At 36.6% G+C, this 18,236-nt stretch overlaps 1 protein-coding gene across 2 annotated transcripts in view; it reads right to left on the reverse strand.

Annotated features, from left to right (window-relative positions):
* NSF (N-ethylmaleimide sensitive factor, vesicle fusing ATPase) overlaps positions 1-18,236 on the reverse strand; it is a 158,176-nt gene that overhangs the window by 62,207 nt on the left and 77,733 nt on the right. For both annotated transcript variants that reach the window (XM_035300241.3, XM_054255956.2), the window contains one exon: positions 18,028-18,227. In XM_035300241.3, the coding sequence (XP_035156132.2) occupies positions 18,028-18,227 (200 nt within the window). The remainder of the gene's footprint in view (positions 1-18,027; positions 18,228-18,236) is intronic.

The raw sequence follows: 18,236 nt of genomic DNA on the forward strand, positions 1-18,236 counted from the left end.
TCCATCAAATAATTTATATACATTTCTTATCTCACTATTTGAAAGAACTCTTACATTTGTCAGATACTTTTATTCAGTCAGTGGTAACACCCTCCCATTTCCCAGAGTTCTGGTGAGAAGATCGTCCCAGAAGCAGTAGGTTTAATGTTTGTTTTGTTATATTATGTAACTAAAGGTTAACACCACCTACAGGTTGCCTGGGAATTGGACAAATGGGAGAATAAACTCAACATGACTCATATGTACTTATATCACATGAAAACACATTACTTCTTCCTAGCAGTAAAGTGAGAACAGAGGCAGTTCGTAAAAAGAACATGGTTAAGGGGGTGCTGTTTCTTCTGCATAATGATTTCTGTCTTAATTTACTGGACATAGAATCACCATTAAAAAAAATTCATTTGTACCTTTTGAAATTTTAACAGATATGAATACTTCTCAATGCTACAAATTCATTAGGTTAATTTAACATGTACCTCCTAAAATTTATATTTAAGTAATTTAGTCTTCTATCAGAGAATAAAGTGAAATCTAGAAATTTTCTTTTTCTTTTATAAACAAAAACCATGGCTTGGCCCAGTGGCTCACGCCGGTAATTCCAGTATTTGGGGAGGGAGAGGCGGATGGATCACCTGAGGTCAGGAGTTCGAGACCAGCCTGGCAAACATGGGAAACCCTGTCTGTACTAAAAGTACAAAAATTAGTTGGGTATGGTGGCAGGTGCCTGTAATCCCAGTTACTTGGGAGGCTGAGGCAGGAGAATCGCCTAAACCTGGGAGGTGGAGGTTGCAGTGAGCCGAGATTGCACCACTGCACTCCAGCCTGGGCGACAGAGTGAGACTCTGTTTCAAAAACAAACAAACCAAAACATGTTAGGAATTAACAAAACTGGTGAAAAATGAACATAATCTAAATATGACAACATATGGATAATAAAAATTAAATGAGCATAATGAGACTGAGGATTAAGTATGGTTAGTATCCATGAAATCTCTGATAAGAATATAACCTTTGTTTTTGAGATGAAGTCTCGCTCTGCTGCCCAGGGTGGAGTGCAATGGCACAATCTCAACTCACTGCAACCTCCACCTCCCGGGTTCAAGCGATTCTCCTGTCTTAGCCTTCTGAGTAGCTGGGATTACAGCCATATGCCACCACACTTGCCTAATTTTTGTATTTGTAGTATAGACAGGGTTTTGCCATATTGGCCAGGCTGGTCTCAAACTCCTGACCTCAGGTGATCCACCCAGCTCGGCCTCCCAAAGTGCTGGGATTACAGGCATAAGCCACCATGCCTGGCCTAATCTTTGTTTTAATACGAGAATTTTTTAAAACTTTTAATAAGAGTAGGTATGTTAACAGAGCAAAAGTTGTAAAACAAATAGAGATAAAGTTGAAAAATAAAGTTGGGGAGAGTGGTATGTGCCTATAGATAGTCCCAGCTACTCTGGAGGCTGAGGCTGGAGGATTGCTTGAGCCCAGGAGTTTGAGTCCAGCCTGGGCAACATGGTGAGATCCAATTACCAAAAAATAAATAAAAACATACAACATTTGACATGGCTTGTGCCTGTAATCCCAGCTACTTGGAAGGCTGGGGTGGGTATATCATTTGAGGCCAGGAGTTCAAGACCAACCTGGGCCACATAACAACATCCCATCAATAAAGACGAAAACAACAACAAACGAATGGTATTACATCACCTAAAGGTAAGTGCTGTTAATGGTCCATGGATTTCTATATTTTAACTGAATATTGAAAACTTACTACACCTTGTATTCTCTTGAATATTATTCTTTGAAAACAATTTTCAATGGTTATTTTTGTTTCCAATTGCAAAATCTGTAATTATAGAAAATATGGGAAAACAGCAAAAAATAAAGAAATCACAATCATCTAAAACTCAGCCAAAATGGAGCTATGTAATACCTTGCATCTTGTTTTTCAGTCTAGGTATTATCTTAACCCTTTCCCATGCCTATATGATTTCTTAATAGCACTATAATATTCAATCATATGAATGGTTTCAGTTTAACTCTCCTACTCCATATTAATTCCTTACTGTTATTTAATTATTTCTAAGTTTTTAGTATTATATATGTTGCTCCAATAAACTTTTTTCATTCTTTGTAGAGACAGGACCTCACTCTGTTGCCCAGGCTGGAGTACAGTGGAGCGATCAAGGCTCACTGCAGCCTCAAACTCCTGGGCTCAAGAAATCCCCCACCTCAGCCTCCTGAGGGGCTGGGACTACAGATGCATGCCACCACGTCTGGCAAATATTTTATTTTTTTGGTAGACACGGGATTTTGTCATGTTGTCCAGGCTGGTCTTGAACTCTGGGACTCAAGTGATCATCCTGCCTCAACCTCCCAAAGTGCTGGGATTACAAATGTGAGCCACTGGTCCTGGCTTACAATGAACATTTTTATACTTAAATTCCTGACAATATAGATGATTACTTGTTAAAGGCAAATTGTTAGGTTAAAAGGTGTGATAAGTATTTTAAGGTCCTTGAAATAGGAAACACTTAAAAAGTGGAAACCCTTTTCCAGAAAGGTTTTAATCAATCTATAACCCCAGCACAATACATGACAGTGCCTATCTTGGTATAGTCTCACAAGTAATGAATATTGGAAACACTTTAAAAGTAGTTCTCAATTTGATAGACAGACAATGGTATCTTTCTGTTGTTTTAAAATCACATTTATCTAATTACTGAAGAGGCTGGTGCTGTTAAAAAAATCATGTTTTTAACCACTGGTAATTTTATTCTTATTATTTGATATGTCTTCTGTACCCTTTTCTGTTGAAATTCAGGAGCTTTTCCTATTGATTTATTAAAAATTATTTATACATTAGGGGATTATACTTGTAAATACTTTATCCTAGTTTGCTATTTGTCACATATATATATATATATATACACACACACACACACACACACACATATATATACACATATATATATACACACATACACACACACACATATATTTTTTTTTTGGATGGAGTCTCACTCTTGCCCAGGCTAGAGTGCAGTGGCGGGATCTTGGCTCACTGCAACCTCCGCCTCCCAGGTTCAAACAATTCTTGTACCTCAGACTCCCACGTCTGGGATTATAGATGTGCACCACCATGTCTGGCTAATTTTGTATTTTTAGTAGAGATGGGGTTTCACCATGTTGGCCAGACTGGTCTCGAACTCCCAACATCAGGTGATCTGCCCACTTCAGCCTCCCAAAGTGCTGGGATTACAGGCATGAGCTGCCATGACCAGCCTATTTATGGTATATATTTGATAAGTGAAAGGGATTTTTTGTTTCTACTAAACAGCCAGCATCAATTTTTATTTTTATAACATTTTCATTACTTTTATCCTTAAAACTGTTCCCCGTTACAGATGCCAATGGTCACCCATTTTCTTCTCTTAAATTTTTGCTTTACATATAATTCTTTATCTGGTGTTTTATTTTTGTGTATGGTACAAGTGAAGTGAGAAGCCAACTAATTCTTCTTCAAATAACTGACCTGGCTTTGTTGACTAAACAATCCCTCCTTTCGGCCAGGTGCAGTGGCTCATGCCTGTAACCCCAGAGCTTTGGGAGGCCAACGTGGGTGGATCATGAAGTTAGGAGTTCAGGACCAGCCTGGCCAATATAGTGATAGTGAAACATCATCTCTACTAAAAATACAAAAAATTAGCTGGGTGTGGTGGCAGGTGCCTGTAACCCCAACTACTCGGGAGGCTGAGGCAGCAGAATCACTTGAACCTGGGCGGAGGTTGCTGTGAGCCGAGATCCCGCCACTGCACTCCAGCCCAGGTGACAGCACCATACTCTGTCAAAAGAAAAAAAAAAAATCCCTTCTTTCTTTGTTGACTGAGCTGCCATCTCTACCAGGCTTTGAACTCCGATGTATGCTAGGGTATTACCAGCCTGTCTACTCTGTTCACTGAATGCATAGATGTACTTACCTCTGTAACTTTACAGTAGTACATTGAAGAAGCTCTTCTCTATACCTTCTTCTTTTTCAAAACTATCTTGGCTATTTCCAACCATGTCTACTTCCAAATGAACATCAGAATCATTTTATCAGAGGGGGAAATACCTCCACCAATTAAAAATAAACAAATAAGAAAGAAACAGACAAAAACCCAAGCTCTGATTAAAATTAGATTAAATATCTAAGTTTAGGAAATTCTAACAACTTTATAGCATATTGGGTTTTTCAGAAGAACAATGTCTCTCAAATTATGCAACACTTTTATGTATCTCAGTAAAGCTTTAAAATTTTCTTTTTCTTTTTAGAGATAAGGTCTCACTATGTTGCCCAGACTGGTCCTGAACTACTGGGCTCAAGTGATCCTCCCACCTTGGCCTCCCAAAGTGCTAGGATTACAGGTGTGAGCCACTGCTCCCAGCTTCCCAATAAAGTTTCATAGTTTTTGTTGTATAAATTCCTTCATAAAGATTCCTAGCTGTTTTTGTATTGCAGTTGTGATGGGATTTTTCTATTATATTTCAGAAACAATATGGAAGTATGAAGGAAATATATTTTTATAATCTAGCCACTTTACTCTCTTATTTATAATATCTAAGTTTTTAAAACAAATCTGATTCTTTTGAATTTCCTAGGTAAATAATCACATCACCTACAAATACATCTTGAGTCCTCCTAACAGTTATCCCTGCTTTTGGGTATGAGAAGCTGTATGAAAGCAAAGACATATAAAAGGGGAAGAGAGAGTCTAATAGCTAAGAACTCAGAAGCATGGGGGTCACCTGAACAGAAGGCCCAGAGGCAGTCAAGGTCCTATTGAAGGGATAATAACATTTACCTAATGTGAGAAACAGAAGTTAGAGTCCCATTATGACAAACCGAAAATCTAGAATGAGGCCTTTCTACTGAAACAGAGGACATCAGTAAATGACGTGCAAAAGCAGAATCTTTATATAAAATGATTTTATTTTTGGCTTTAGGATGAAAAGAAGTATGCAGTTGGAAGGTCAGTGAGAAGCAAACAATGGTACATAAATGAAGCAAGCAGAATCTAAACAGAATGAGAATTTTGGTGATGATCAAATAGCAAATGCTACATTTGATTACTGTCTGCATGTGGCGCAGGAGAGTGACAGTGAAGATAAGAAATTATCTTGCAGTATGATAAGGAAGCTGCAGAAGGGAAAAGATGCAAGGGAAATTTTTTTTGTTTGTTTCTAGCAAGATAAGATTAAAGTATTAACAAGACATCTAACTGGAAAGGCCTCCAAAGAACAAGATATACACAACTGAATAAAAGAGGACAGCAAGATATATCCGAATGTCTTCTGCAAATAGTAAAGAATAGTCGAGTAGCAAACTAGATTCCGTAAGAAGATGGATCATATAACGAAACTGGAGGAATATAAAAGCAGGACAGATTATGGGCTACAATAACAGGAGATACCTATAGTAATCTGAAGAAAAGGGAGAATAAAAAAATGACAAAGATGAAAGATGAAATGTTACATCAGACGTAGGAAGAAAGAGTTTCAAAAATGACCTGAAGGAAATTCAACTGGCTCAAAACCAAACCTTGAATATATAAAGTATTTTTAAATCAAAAAATAGATAAAATGCTGTATGTCATAAAAATTCCACTACTTAGTTTATGCTCATAATTGCCCAAACTAGAAAACAATCAAATGGCCTTCAATGGGTCAACAGATAAACTGATGATAGTACACCTACACAATGGAATACCATTCAACAACAAAAAGGATGTTTGACACATGCAATGATATGGATGAATCTCAAAGGCATTATGCTGAAGATGGCCAGTCCCAAAAGCTTATATACTGTATGCCCCCATTTATATGACATTCTTGAAAAGCTAAAACTACAGGGACACATAGGTAGTTACCAGGGTTACTAGAAAAGGAGGGTGACCATTAAGGGGACAGCATGAAGGAATTTTGGGGGGTGATGCAAATGTTCTGTATCCTGAGTTTTACAGTGGTTCCATGAATCTATATGTGTATAAAATCTCATAAAACTACACACAAAAAGAGAAAAATTCATTTTACTGTATAACAATAAACTAGATAAAATAATTTATAATAAATTCTATTATTTAATGCAATTGTATGTAGGATGACAGATGTCCATCAAAGTTTCTAAAGTTTCACTAGGTTTTATTTTTGTTCCTAAACAAAATAAACTTACTTTATGAAATAAACATTACTTACAAATTGTTCTTTCATATCTTAAAACCTAATTTCAAATCTGAGGAAAAAACTTTATTTATCTGTATCATTGCATTTACTGAATAGATATCTAATGATAAATGATAACTTTCTTCTTAAAAAATATTCAGTACCAAAAAACTGGTCATCTTTCCATCTGGAGAAAAAACTGGGAATGAGAAATTGGAACCACAATCTTAACTTTGCCAAAGTACTTCTATATAACAGAATATTAATTCCTGCCATCTTCAGTGTAAAACAAGGATACTCCTGTTTGTAACTGAAAAACTGTGAGATTTTACATTAATTTTAAAAGATTTTTTTCTTCAAGGTTGTCTGCACAATACAGCATGAAACAAAAAGCTGCTATAACGTATGAGTTTTAGCATCAATGTGCCTTATTTTGCTGATAGAATCATGATTTCCTTCTCGGCCCAAGCTCAAAACTCACATATGTGGACAGGGACAAAGACAATACGAACACTGTTTGATTAAATGATCACAGGGCAATCTGTCCTAAACATAATTCAGTACAATTCTGACCTTTTCAGAACCTTACTAATCTTGTTACTTGTCATCAGGTCCCTTCCCCCAATCTAGTCAGTACAATAACATTAACTTTTACATTGTGTGTTACTTAAATACAGGCAAGTTCTTATTGCAATAAATTAGGAATTGGGTAAAGAAGATGTCAAGATTAATGTTCACAGACTAATATAGCTGATTCATCAATAAGCCCTTTACCAAAAAATTTAAATTTCCACAATTGCAATCCTCTTCAATTCATTGGCTTCTAGCTCTGTTTTTAACATCTGCAAAGTCTTTCTCCATAGAAACAGAGCTGATGCTGTTGAGCCCTGGCAACAGCTTTCGAAAGCGGCTGTTCTATATTTAACTAGTTTGACCTATATGCAAGTGTTCATCTCTGTCAGCGTGGACTGTCCAAATTTACAGAGGCAATGCGTTTATTATGTAACACACATATATCCTTCATGGGGTCATTAGCTGAGTACATCAAGCCATTTCTGGATGTGAGAAAGGTGTAACTGAAAAGGCTGACTATAAAATTATTATCAATTTAGAAATTCTTTCCCAACTCAATTTTATCATCAGTAGTTTAAACTGCTTGCCAGTTTAAAAAAAACACCAAAGTTGCCTAGGTAGCCATGTGGTAACTATCACAACTGAGATTTTATAAAATGCTTCTTCATACGGCATTTTAACTCACTTCTGTCTAGTGTTTAATCCTCGGTATCTCATTAGGGTCCATTAGACCCAATCTCAGTTTCCGAGTTTCTGTTTTGAGCAGTATTATTTATAAAAATTGATATCTTATAACTTTTTTCCTTTATATAAGTCTTCCAAAGAGCAAAAAAACCCCAAAAAACCCATATTTAAAAAAAAAGCATAAAACTCACTGTATCTTACAATTACCATTTAGATCTACTAGATCTTTTTATAAATCTAAGAAACATTATGCTATTTCATTATACGAGAAATTACATCATTACTCAATTATTCTCAACTATGCTTAAAAAGGATTAAAATAAGAAAATAGAAGAATGAAATCTTTGCCCATGTCTATGTCCTGAATGGTATTGTCTAGGTTTTCTTCTAGGGTTTTTATGGTTTTAGGTCTTGTTTAAGTCTTTAACCCATCTTGAGTTAATGTTTGTATAAGGTGTAAGGAAGGGGTCCAGTTTCAGTTTTCTGCATAGCCAACTTTCCCAACAACATTTATTAAATAGGGAATCCTTTCTCCATTGCTTGCTTTTGTCAGGTTTGTCAAAGATCAGATGGCTGTAGATGTGTGGGATTATTTCTGAGGACTCCGTTCTGTTCCATTGGTCTATATGTGTTTTGGCACCAGTCCCATGCTGTTTTGACAGTGTGACAATTCCACAAGGATCTAGAACCAGAAATACCGTTTGACCCAGCAATGCCATTACTGGCTATATATCCAAAAGATTATAAATCATTCTACTATAAAGACAGATGCACACATATATTATTGCCACACTGTTCACAACAGCAAAGACTTGTAACCAACCCAAATGCCCATCAGTGATAGACTGGATAAAGAAAACATGGCATATATACACCATGGAATACTGTGCAGCCATAAAAAAGGATGAGTTCATGCCCTTTGCAGGGACATGGATGAAGCTGGAAACCATCATTCTCAGCAAACTAACACAGGAACAGAAAACCAAACACTGAATGTTCTCCCTCATAAATGGGTATTGAACAATGAGAACAAATGGTCACGAGAGGGGAACATCACACACTGGGGCCTGTTGGAGGGTGGGGGGCTAAGGGAGGATAGCATTAGGAGAAATACCTAATGTACATGACAAGTTGATGGGTGCAGCAAACCACCATGACACATGCATACCTATATAACAAACCTGCACATTCTACACATGCATCCCAGAACTTAAAGTATAATTTTAAAAAATGACGAAATTACTTAGAAGAATGATATAACGGTGAAACGAATAGCACTATGACATCATTCTTCAGTTTTCTTACTGTGTTGTGCAAGGTACTGTGGTATCTTTCAGGAAGGCATAAAAGAAATCTGGAGATAACACCTTTGTGGCCTGATTCTACGTTTTATTAAGTACAATTAAGAATTAACGTTTTTTAAGTTCTCGGGCCAGAATGACGAAGAAAATCCGAAGGAACTGTTTTACAATTATTAGATGAGTCAGAAGTTGAATGTTAAGAATGAGATAGCAGCACTTAAGACTCTAATAAAGATGCTGAAATGGATGATTATATCTCAGTCTATGTGTCTTCAGATGACATTGCCCCACATACATTTTCTCAAACTCAAGAATCAATGAATAAATAACATACTTTTAATCTAAGAACAAAGAAAACTATAGCATTTTCATTCGGTTACTTATTCAATAGAAAGTCTTCATTGTGCGATATTTTATGACAAGAAACAAGGCCATTCCATTTTGCTAAAAGGACACATGACAGTATTCTTTCATCTTTTATTTCATTTGTGCACCAAAATTTTCTTGATCTAGTTTAAAAGTAGACAGATGCTGAAGGCAGGTATTACAGAGAGATAGGAAAAATAGATGAAGTAGACATTAAAAAAATGGATTGACCATAAAAAACTGAATCGATCATTCTGGAAGGTATCTATGAATCTGAAAATAAAAACGTTTTGCAATTGTGGAACATATGATAGTCATCCTCTCTTCAAGAAAATTAATGAGCCAAAGATCTCAAAAAAATTCTTAAAGTATGATGTTTTGATAATATAAGTACAAGAAGAACTAGAAGTAATAACAATTTTGAAGCTATCAGAGATGTATCTGAAACTGAGAACCAGTATTTGTAAGTTCATGCAGGACAGCTGATGAACAGTTAGTTGCATTCAGAGGCTCCTGCCCAACTGGGGTATACAGGTTGAGTGTCCCTAATCCAAAAATTCAAAATCCAAAATGTTCCAAAATCTGAAAGGTGCACCACACAGTTTATTCAGCATCCCCCAGGAGGTTACTGTATCATAATCTTTTAATCAAAACATAACATCAGCTGGGCATGGGAGCTTACACCTGTCACCTCAGCACTTTGGGAGGCTGAGGCAGGAGGATCGCCTGAGCCCAGGAGTTTGAGACTAGCCTAGGTGACATAGGGAGACCCTGTCTCTACAAAAAAATTTTAAAAATTAGCCATATGTGGTGGCACATACCTGTAGTCCCAGCTACTCGGGAGGCTGAAGTAGGAGGATGGCTTGGGCCCAGGAATTGAGGCTGCAGTGAGCCATGATGGTGCCTCTACACTTCGGCTGGGTGATGGAGTGAGACCCTGCCTCAAAAACCAAACCAAACCAAAACAAAAAACCCCACAACATCATAGATGGTGACAGAAACTGCTGCTGTTTGGTGTTGCTGTTGTTTAACGGCTGATCCAGATATTCTGGTAATGCCACTGTGCTGCTTAGTTACCCTAAACTATTTTTTCCCTGTATTAACGGTGTGTCATATTTTTTACTGTTAAGTACTTGTGTCTCAATACATTTAAGAAAACAATTGCTTATTGTGTATATAAATGTACAGTCAGAAACAATGGTGATGCCAACCAACCACAGGCTGTTCACATCTAGTGGCTGAGACAGTGACACCTTAGCTTTCTGATGGTTCGATGTACACAGACTTTGTTTCAGTAACAAAATTTAAAATACTGCACAGAATTACCTTCAGGCTTGTGTGTACAATGTGTATACGAAAGATAAGTGGGTTTCATGTTTAGACCTGAGTCCCAACGCCAAGATATCTCATTATGTATATGCAAATATTCCAAAAACCAAAATCCGAAACACTTCAAAACCAGGAAAACATGGAATAAAAATTTGATTTGCTATATTTAAGTTCTTTTTTAATTTTAATAGTTGTTTATTATCTCTTTATGGTTGTGTTTTATAAATTATTTGGAAAATAACCTAAAATAATTTTTAAAAGGAGTTTCTTCAACCTAGATAGTAAATTGTGATGACTGTTTTTCTTGGTATACTGTGGGTTAAAAAGATATATGAAACAGAAACAATTTTAGTATTAGTTTTAGTATTACACAATTTTAGTATTATGCAAAACTGAATTGGTTCTGGGACTTTCTGAAGAGTTTAATTAGTTACTGGACTTGCAGCAACCTACCAAGACCCACACCTGCTAGAACAAATGAGACTGATCTAGCTGGAAACCTGAACAAGAACTTAATGAAATGCTGGAAAGCAGGAAAGGAAGCCACCTTGCATAAAACTGAAACAATTAAGGACACAATGAGCAGACTTAAACCATTGCAAGGATTGCTATAAAGGGAATATTTGATATTATTTGACCCTCAACAAAAATTTTAAAAGGCAAGAAATGGCAGGATAAATTTAGTAGAGCTTACTAGATTTTTTTTAAAAGATGAGCTGTTATATTTCTGAGTGTTATTCATGTCAACCGATGTAAATCTATTATTCATTTTATTTTTTTGAGACAGGGCCTCACTCTGTTGCCCAAGCTGGAGTGCAGTGGCACTATCACAGCTCACTGCAGCCTTGACCTCCCAGGCTCAAGTGACCCTCCCACCTCAGCCTCCCAAGTAGCTGGGACTACAGGCATGTGTCACCATGCCTGGCTAATTTTTAAATTTTATTTCTGTAGAAGTGAGGTCTCACTATGTTGCCCAGGCTGGTCTTCAACTCCTGGGCTCAAGAGATCCTCTGCCTCGGCCTCCTGAAGTGCTGGGATTACAGGTGTGGGCCACTGCACTCAGCACATTTATTTTAATATCTGTATGATATTCCATTTCCTACTAAGGAAGAGAAAAGATGTTTCTTTTTCCCTCTATTATAAATAGCATGGCAATCAATATCCTGGCACATGTCATGCTGTTTATCATAGATAGTAGTCTTAAAGTAGAACTCATGGGTCATGGGCTTTGTGCATCTTCATTTTGGTAAGATGTCAAATTTATTTGCAAGATACTATCCACTTGGTATATTCTTCTAGTTTATACCCCAGCTAGCAACGTATATGAGACCCTGTTTCTCGATAACGTCACACATTCTTAGTTTTATCAGTTGTTGTAAATTTTACCGAGTTGTTTAAGAAATAATCCTGCTTTTATTATACATTTTCCTGAATATCTTTTCATTTGCTTTTCTTCAATTGGGTTCTTTCCCTGAGAACTACATGTTTAAATCCTCTGACAGTTTTTTTTTTTTTTAAATCGTGGTGTTTGCATTTTTCTTATTTATTACACAAGACTTTTCATAATTTATTATAGAGGATGTCAATTATTTATAGATTATATACATTGCAAATATCTTCTCCCAGTTCGAGACATTTGTATTTAGTGTAATTTGTCATACATAATTTTCTTGATATCAATGTAGCCAAATTAACACTTCTAATGGATTTACTTTCTATATCAATTCTTCCCTAGCCCCAAACATTAAAACATTTTTGCCTGTTTTTCTTCTAAATAAGTTTTCTTTCTTGTTTTTTATTTTTGGTAAATCCATTTGCAATTTTGTGTACTGTGAAGAAGAAACTGCATTTTATCTTCTTCTAAACAGGTAGCCAATTATCTCAGCTCCATTTATGGCACAGTCAGCCCATTATTCCCCTCTGATCTATATCATCACCTGTCATATAGCAGGCTCTTCCTTCCTGTGTTCTATTGTTTCCTTGGTCTGTTTCTGCATGAATATATAAAACCGTTTCAATTACTATAGCTTTCTAGTAAGTCTTGATATGTGATAAAAGTAAATCATTACTCTTCAAAAATTTCATGGCTCTTCAAGCCTCAAAAAAAAATTAGAATCAAGTTGTCAAATGCCAAAAAATTCCCATTAGGCTTCACTGGAAATACACTCAACTTATAGATCAAGATGGGCAGAACTGCTGTTGCTATGATATTGTCAGTACTCCCACACATGACCGTGTTATATCTTACCATTTATTAGCTCCTTAAAAAAAGATTTTCAAAAATGTTTATAATGTCTCCTTACAGGTCTTGTACATTTCCTGTTAGATGGAATCCTAGGCACTTTACATTCTGATTTCTGCTACAAGCGAAATTATGTTTAAAATTACCTTTTCAGTATCATCACATTGTCTTTGAGTCTTGTTATTTCTTTCTTGCCTTCTAAAGTATTTGAGTTTCCTATGTTTCTTCTCCAGCTCCTCTCTATGCTTTAGAAAAGTTTGAGCAAAACGTATAACTTTCACAGGCACATTTGACTTAAAGTTTCAAGTTATGTAATCCTAGCACTTTGGGAGGCCGAGGTGGGTGGATCACGAGGTCAAGAGATCAAGACCATCCTGGTCAACATGGTGAAACCCCGTCTCTACTAAAAATACAAAAAATTAGCTGGGAATGGTGGCACGTGCCTGTAATCCCAGCTACTCAGGAGGCTGAGGCAGGAGAATTGCCTGAACCCAGGAGGCAGAGGTTGCAGTGAGCCGAGATAGCGCCATTGCACTCCAGCCTGGGTAACAAGAAAGCAAAACTCCGTCTCAAAAAAAAAAAAAAAGTTTCATGTTAACTAACATTATCATCTTCTTCTGTTTTTTTTTTTTGGACATACAGTTTCCCTTTCGTTGCCCAGGCTGGAGTGCAGAGGTGCAATCTCAGCTCGCTGCAACCTCTGCCTCCCGGGTGCAAGTGATTCTCCTACCTTATTCTCCCGAGTAGCTGGGATTATAGGTGTGCGCCACCATGCCTGGCTAATTTTTGTATTTTTTTAGTAGAGACAGAGTTTCACCATGCTGGTCAGGCTGGTCTCGACTCCCTGTCTTCTTCCTCAATAACACAAGGCTCTTACATGAATTTAATCTACTTCCCAAACATTTTGTTCCATATTTTAGTTCTATCCTTTAAAAGTGTCCATATCATTATTGTTGTTTTACACAGTGAATGCTGTTAAAATTTATTTTTAAAACTTTTTATTGCAAGATAAAAGAGAAAAGTTCACAAAATATGCATATATGCCTCAATGAACTGTCACAAAATCAATACCCATGTAAATCATAAGAAACAGAACACTGCCAGTATCGTGGGAGCACCTCCTCACAACCCTCCCGAGCACTCCTCCCTGACCCTTCTCCATAGGTAACCACAATCTGATTTTTATAGTAATTATTCATTTTCCTTTATAGTTTTACCACCCAAGCATGCATCATTAAACACTTTAGGTGAGCTCTCTATAAATGGAATCATACTGCATGTGTTTTTTTTAAATCTGGTTTCTTTTGCTCAATAATTCATTTGTGAGATTCACAACTGTATATAGCTGTAGGCTATTTATTTTCATTACTGTCTTGTATTCCATCTATGATCATTCATCCATTTACTGGATATAAAATTCTAAGTTGACAGTTATTTTTTTTCAGCTCTTTAAAAATGATTGATTGACTTTTTGTTTCTATCATTTCTGTTGAGAAGACAGCTACTAGCTAGTTGTTGCTTATTTGAAGGTAATTTCCTTTGTTCTCTAGCTGCTTTTAAGATTTTTCTCACTTTTGGTTTTCAGCATTTTAACAATGATGCCTCTGTATGTAGATTTCTTCGGTATTTCTTCTGCTTGGGGTTCATATCATTTCTGCAATTTATGGACTAATGTTTTCCATCAGTTTTGGAAAGTTCCCTTCAAATTCTGGTTTTGATCCACTCTCTTTCTCTTGTCTTTGTGGAACTTTAAATACATGCACCAGACCTTTAAGTGGTATTTTCTATCTCTCTTACTTTCTCTTAATTCCTTTCACTCTTTGTCTCTGGCTATTTTCATCTTATATCTTTCAGTACACTAATTCTCTCTTCAGATGTGTCTAACATGCTATTTAAACTCATTCACTTGAGTTAATTTTACTTACTGATTTTCTCAGTTCTAGAATTTACATTTGTTTGCTTTTACAGTTTCCAGTGCTCTGCCAAAAATCTTAGTCTTGTCATTTATCCCCTTGAATGTGATAAGTATAATTATTTCAAAAGTTTATATCTGAGAATTCCAGTATCTGGAGGCTGTTTCTTTCTACCATCTTTTCTTTTTCTTGATGTTGTTTGTGTCTCTGTTTCCAGTTGCTTTTGATTTTAAGCCAGACATTGCATTTGCAAAGTAGAAATAATTTGTGACCTTACATGATATTACTTTCCCCCAGGAAGGATTTACAATTCTGCCAGATGCCTAGCGGCACTGGCAATTTAGGAATGCTCAATCTAATTTTAGGGACTGACATGATTCAAAGCTGATCTGCAGCCTCAGTGAGGGTATGTTTATTTCTGGTTAACCCTTGCTCCTATGGTGCAGCCCTTCAGGGTCCTGACTCAAAATAAGTTATGTTCATCAAGTGTCCCCTCCACAGGGGCCATGGGCTCTAATCTCTGCCCCCATTACTCCCACTAGCCTGTCAAAAGGGCTGCTTAGCTTTTCAAAGCTTCCTGCAGAACTGGCTAACATCTTGGGAGGAACACCAGGAGGACCTTTTTTCTAGGCCTCCATTTTTCTTTGTTGATGCCTTCAAGCAAAACATGTTTAAATATTATGTTGAGATTCTCTGGTAGTCTTCAGTGGAAAGCACAATTCAAATGACCTAATTTCCCACTACTAGAAGTAGAACTCCCAGACATTATCTATATTTTCACCAATTTCATTGCTCATCATCATTTCTTGGATCTACTGTTTTCTTCTGGATTCGATTTCCTTCACTCTCAGTACATCCTCCTTCATAATCTTCCAACAAGCTTCTGCAACTAGTTAATTCTATTATCCTTTGCCCGAAGAAAAAAAAGTCTTTATTTCACTCTCATTCCTAAATGAGAATTAAGCTGGGTATTAACTTTTAAGTTGACAGTTATTTTCACTTGGCTCTATGAAGATAATATTCTACTGCTTTTTATTCTCTCTTTCTGTTATGGAAAAGTTTGCTATCAACATAATGGATACCCCTTTTAAGTCATCTCCATGTCTTTCTTTTGTTATTAAGATTTTTTTCTTTGGCATTCGCCTATAACAAGTTTAGAAATAGGTTAATTTTCATTTATCCTATATGGGCTCATGCCATTACCTGAATCTGAGTACTTACATCTTTTATCAATTCTAGAAAATTCTCAGTCATTCTCTTTGTGAATAATGCCTCTACAATATTCTATTTGGACTTCTCATTTTAGCTCTGTCATCTCAACTTTCATCTTTTCCATCCCTTTGTCTCTCTGTGCTACATTCCTGGTGATTTCTTTAGATTTATTCCACTTACTGCTTCTCTCTTCAGCTGAAATTTGTTGTCTTATATTTAACTTGGTTGCTGAGTTTTAAATTTTCATGACTACGTTTTCTATTTCTTTCAGCCTAGGTTGTTGGAGCACATCTTGGGGTTTGCTTATATTTGAAAACTTATGCTATCACTAGCCCGGGACTATTTTATTTTATTTTTTAAACATAGGGTCTTGCATTGTCACCCAGGTTGGAGTGCAATGGCACAATGATAGCTCACTGCAGCCTAGAACTCCTGGGTTCTAGTGACCCTTCCATCTCAGCCTTCCAAATAGCTGAGACTACAGGCATGAGCCACTGCACCCAGATAATTTTTTTAACTGATTTCTCAGCTTGGGGTTTCAGGCCACATAGGTAGTATATATTTATTCTAATTCTAAACCAGCATGAACAAGGATCCATGGTTTAGAATTCCCATGGGAGATTCCCCAGCTTCCATTCCAGAACCCAGGCAATTAAATATTTTTGTTAATTTCTCTGTGGTGGCGACAGGTATTTTCTAGTCCACTCTTTTCATAGACATACCACCCCTTTGAAGGTACCAGTTCCTAGTCTACACTGAAAGTGGGTTCAAGGACTCATCTTCTGTTCCCTAGTGGGTACTAAAACCCAAACTCATACATTATAAAATCAAAGGCTGCAGTCTGTATCTTACCACTCTAATTTCCTGGAGATCCACATTTCTTTCTGAAGAGCTCAAATATGCATTTAAAATAATTTTACCCAGAATTTTTTAAAGTTTTACTTTGTGTTTAATTGGCACATAATTGTACATATTTAAGGGGTACAGTGTATACTTAGCATCTTGAAGGTGTTTGTAAAAGGAAGGTTTTCTGGTTACCTAGTCTACTGTATTACTAGAACCAGATATCTCATGGAATTGTTTTTAAACTTTCTGTCAATGAAAAAAATGTATTAGTATTCAGATATTAATCAGAGTTCTCCAGAGAAACAGAACAAATAAAATGTTCGTGTGTATGTGTGTATTCCTTATGATAAATCTCTGTGAATATGTATGTATGCATATACACACAAATATACATGTCAGCCTCCATAATTGTTTTAGCCAATTCCTTAGGATAAATCTATAATTTCAGAGGCTGACAAGTCCCAAGATCTGCAGTCAGCAACCTGGAGGCCAAGGAGAGCCAATACGTATTATTTAGTTCTAGTCCAAAGGTCGGCAAACTTGAGACTCAGGAAGGGCTGTTGTTTCAGTTTGCATCCAAACCAATGTCCCAACTCAAAGCAATCAGGCAGAGCAAATTCCCTCTTACTTGCAGGAAAGTCAGCCTTTTTGTTCTGTTCAGGCCTTAAACTGATTGAATGGGGTCTGCCCACATTAGGGAGGGCAATCTGCTATACTCAGTCTATCAACTCAAATGCTAATTTTATCCAGAAACATCCTCACAGACATAACCAAAATGTTTTACCTAATATGTAGGCACTTTATGTCCTAGTCAAGTTGACATGTAAAACTGACTATCACAATTAGTAAACTCTGTTTTGATTTTTAAATAATTTCATTTTCTTATGAGGCCCAAATCAAGCTTTCCTTTGAGCTCTGACAACTCAATCCTGTCACTCTACAGCTGACCAGGACTCAGTGTGAAGTAAGATAGCTTTCTCCACGTGAACCTTATATAATTCCATAAGTCTATTTATGGATTTAATTTCCTCTTTTTCCAAAAGATAATGAGTACAAGTCTTTGGAAGCAATATGGAATAAAAGTGTCACTTGAAAATATATCCATGACCTGTTTTTGCAAAACCTCTGGCTTACACAATCACCTGCTTTTGTTTATAGGAATATGTGGGTAACAACATCTGCGCATCATGTCAATCTCCCACAGTCCCCATGCAGTGCTATACATAAACCAGGTACTAAGTACAGTTACCTGCAAGTTGCTTCAAAATATAAATCAAAGTAACAATTTTGCCTTCATAACTCTGGGTCTCATTCACCATAGAGTGAGTGATAAACTTTTACTATATTACACTTATATTCACATTACCCTCCTTTGCTCCTCTTCAGCATCAGCAAAAAGTTTGCGAATGTTAGCCTCTGATTCTCCCACATATTTGTTAAGGATTTCTGGCCCATTGACCACTTTGGGCTCTCTTGCATTCAACATCTTGCCAATCTGTCGAGCCAGGAGAGTCTTACCACAACCTGGGGGTCCATATAACAGGATGCCTTTAACATGTTTACAACCTGAAAAAA

This window comes from Callithrix jacchus, chromosome 5 (assembly GCF_049354715.1).
Source record: "Callithrix jacchus isolate 240 chromosome 5, calJac240_pri, whole genome shotgun sequence".
NCBI lineage: Eukaryota > Metazoa > Chordata > Mammalia > Primates > Cebidae > Callithrix > Callithrix jacchus.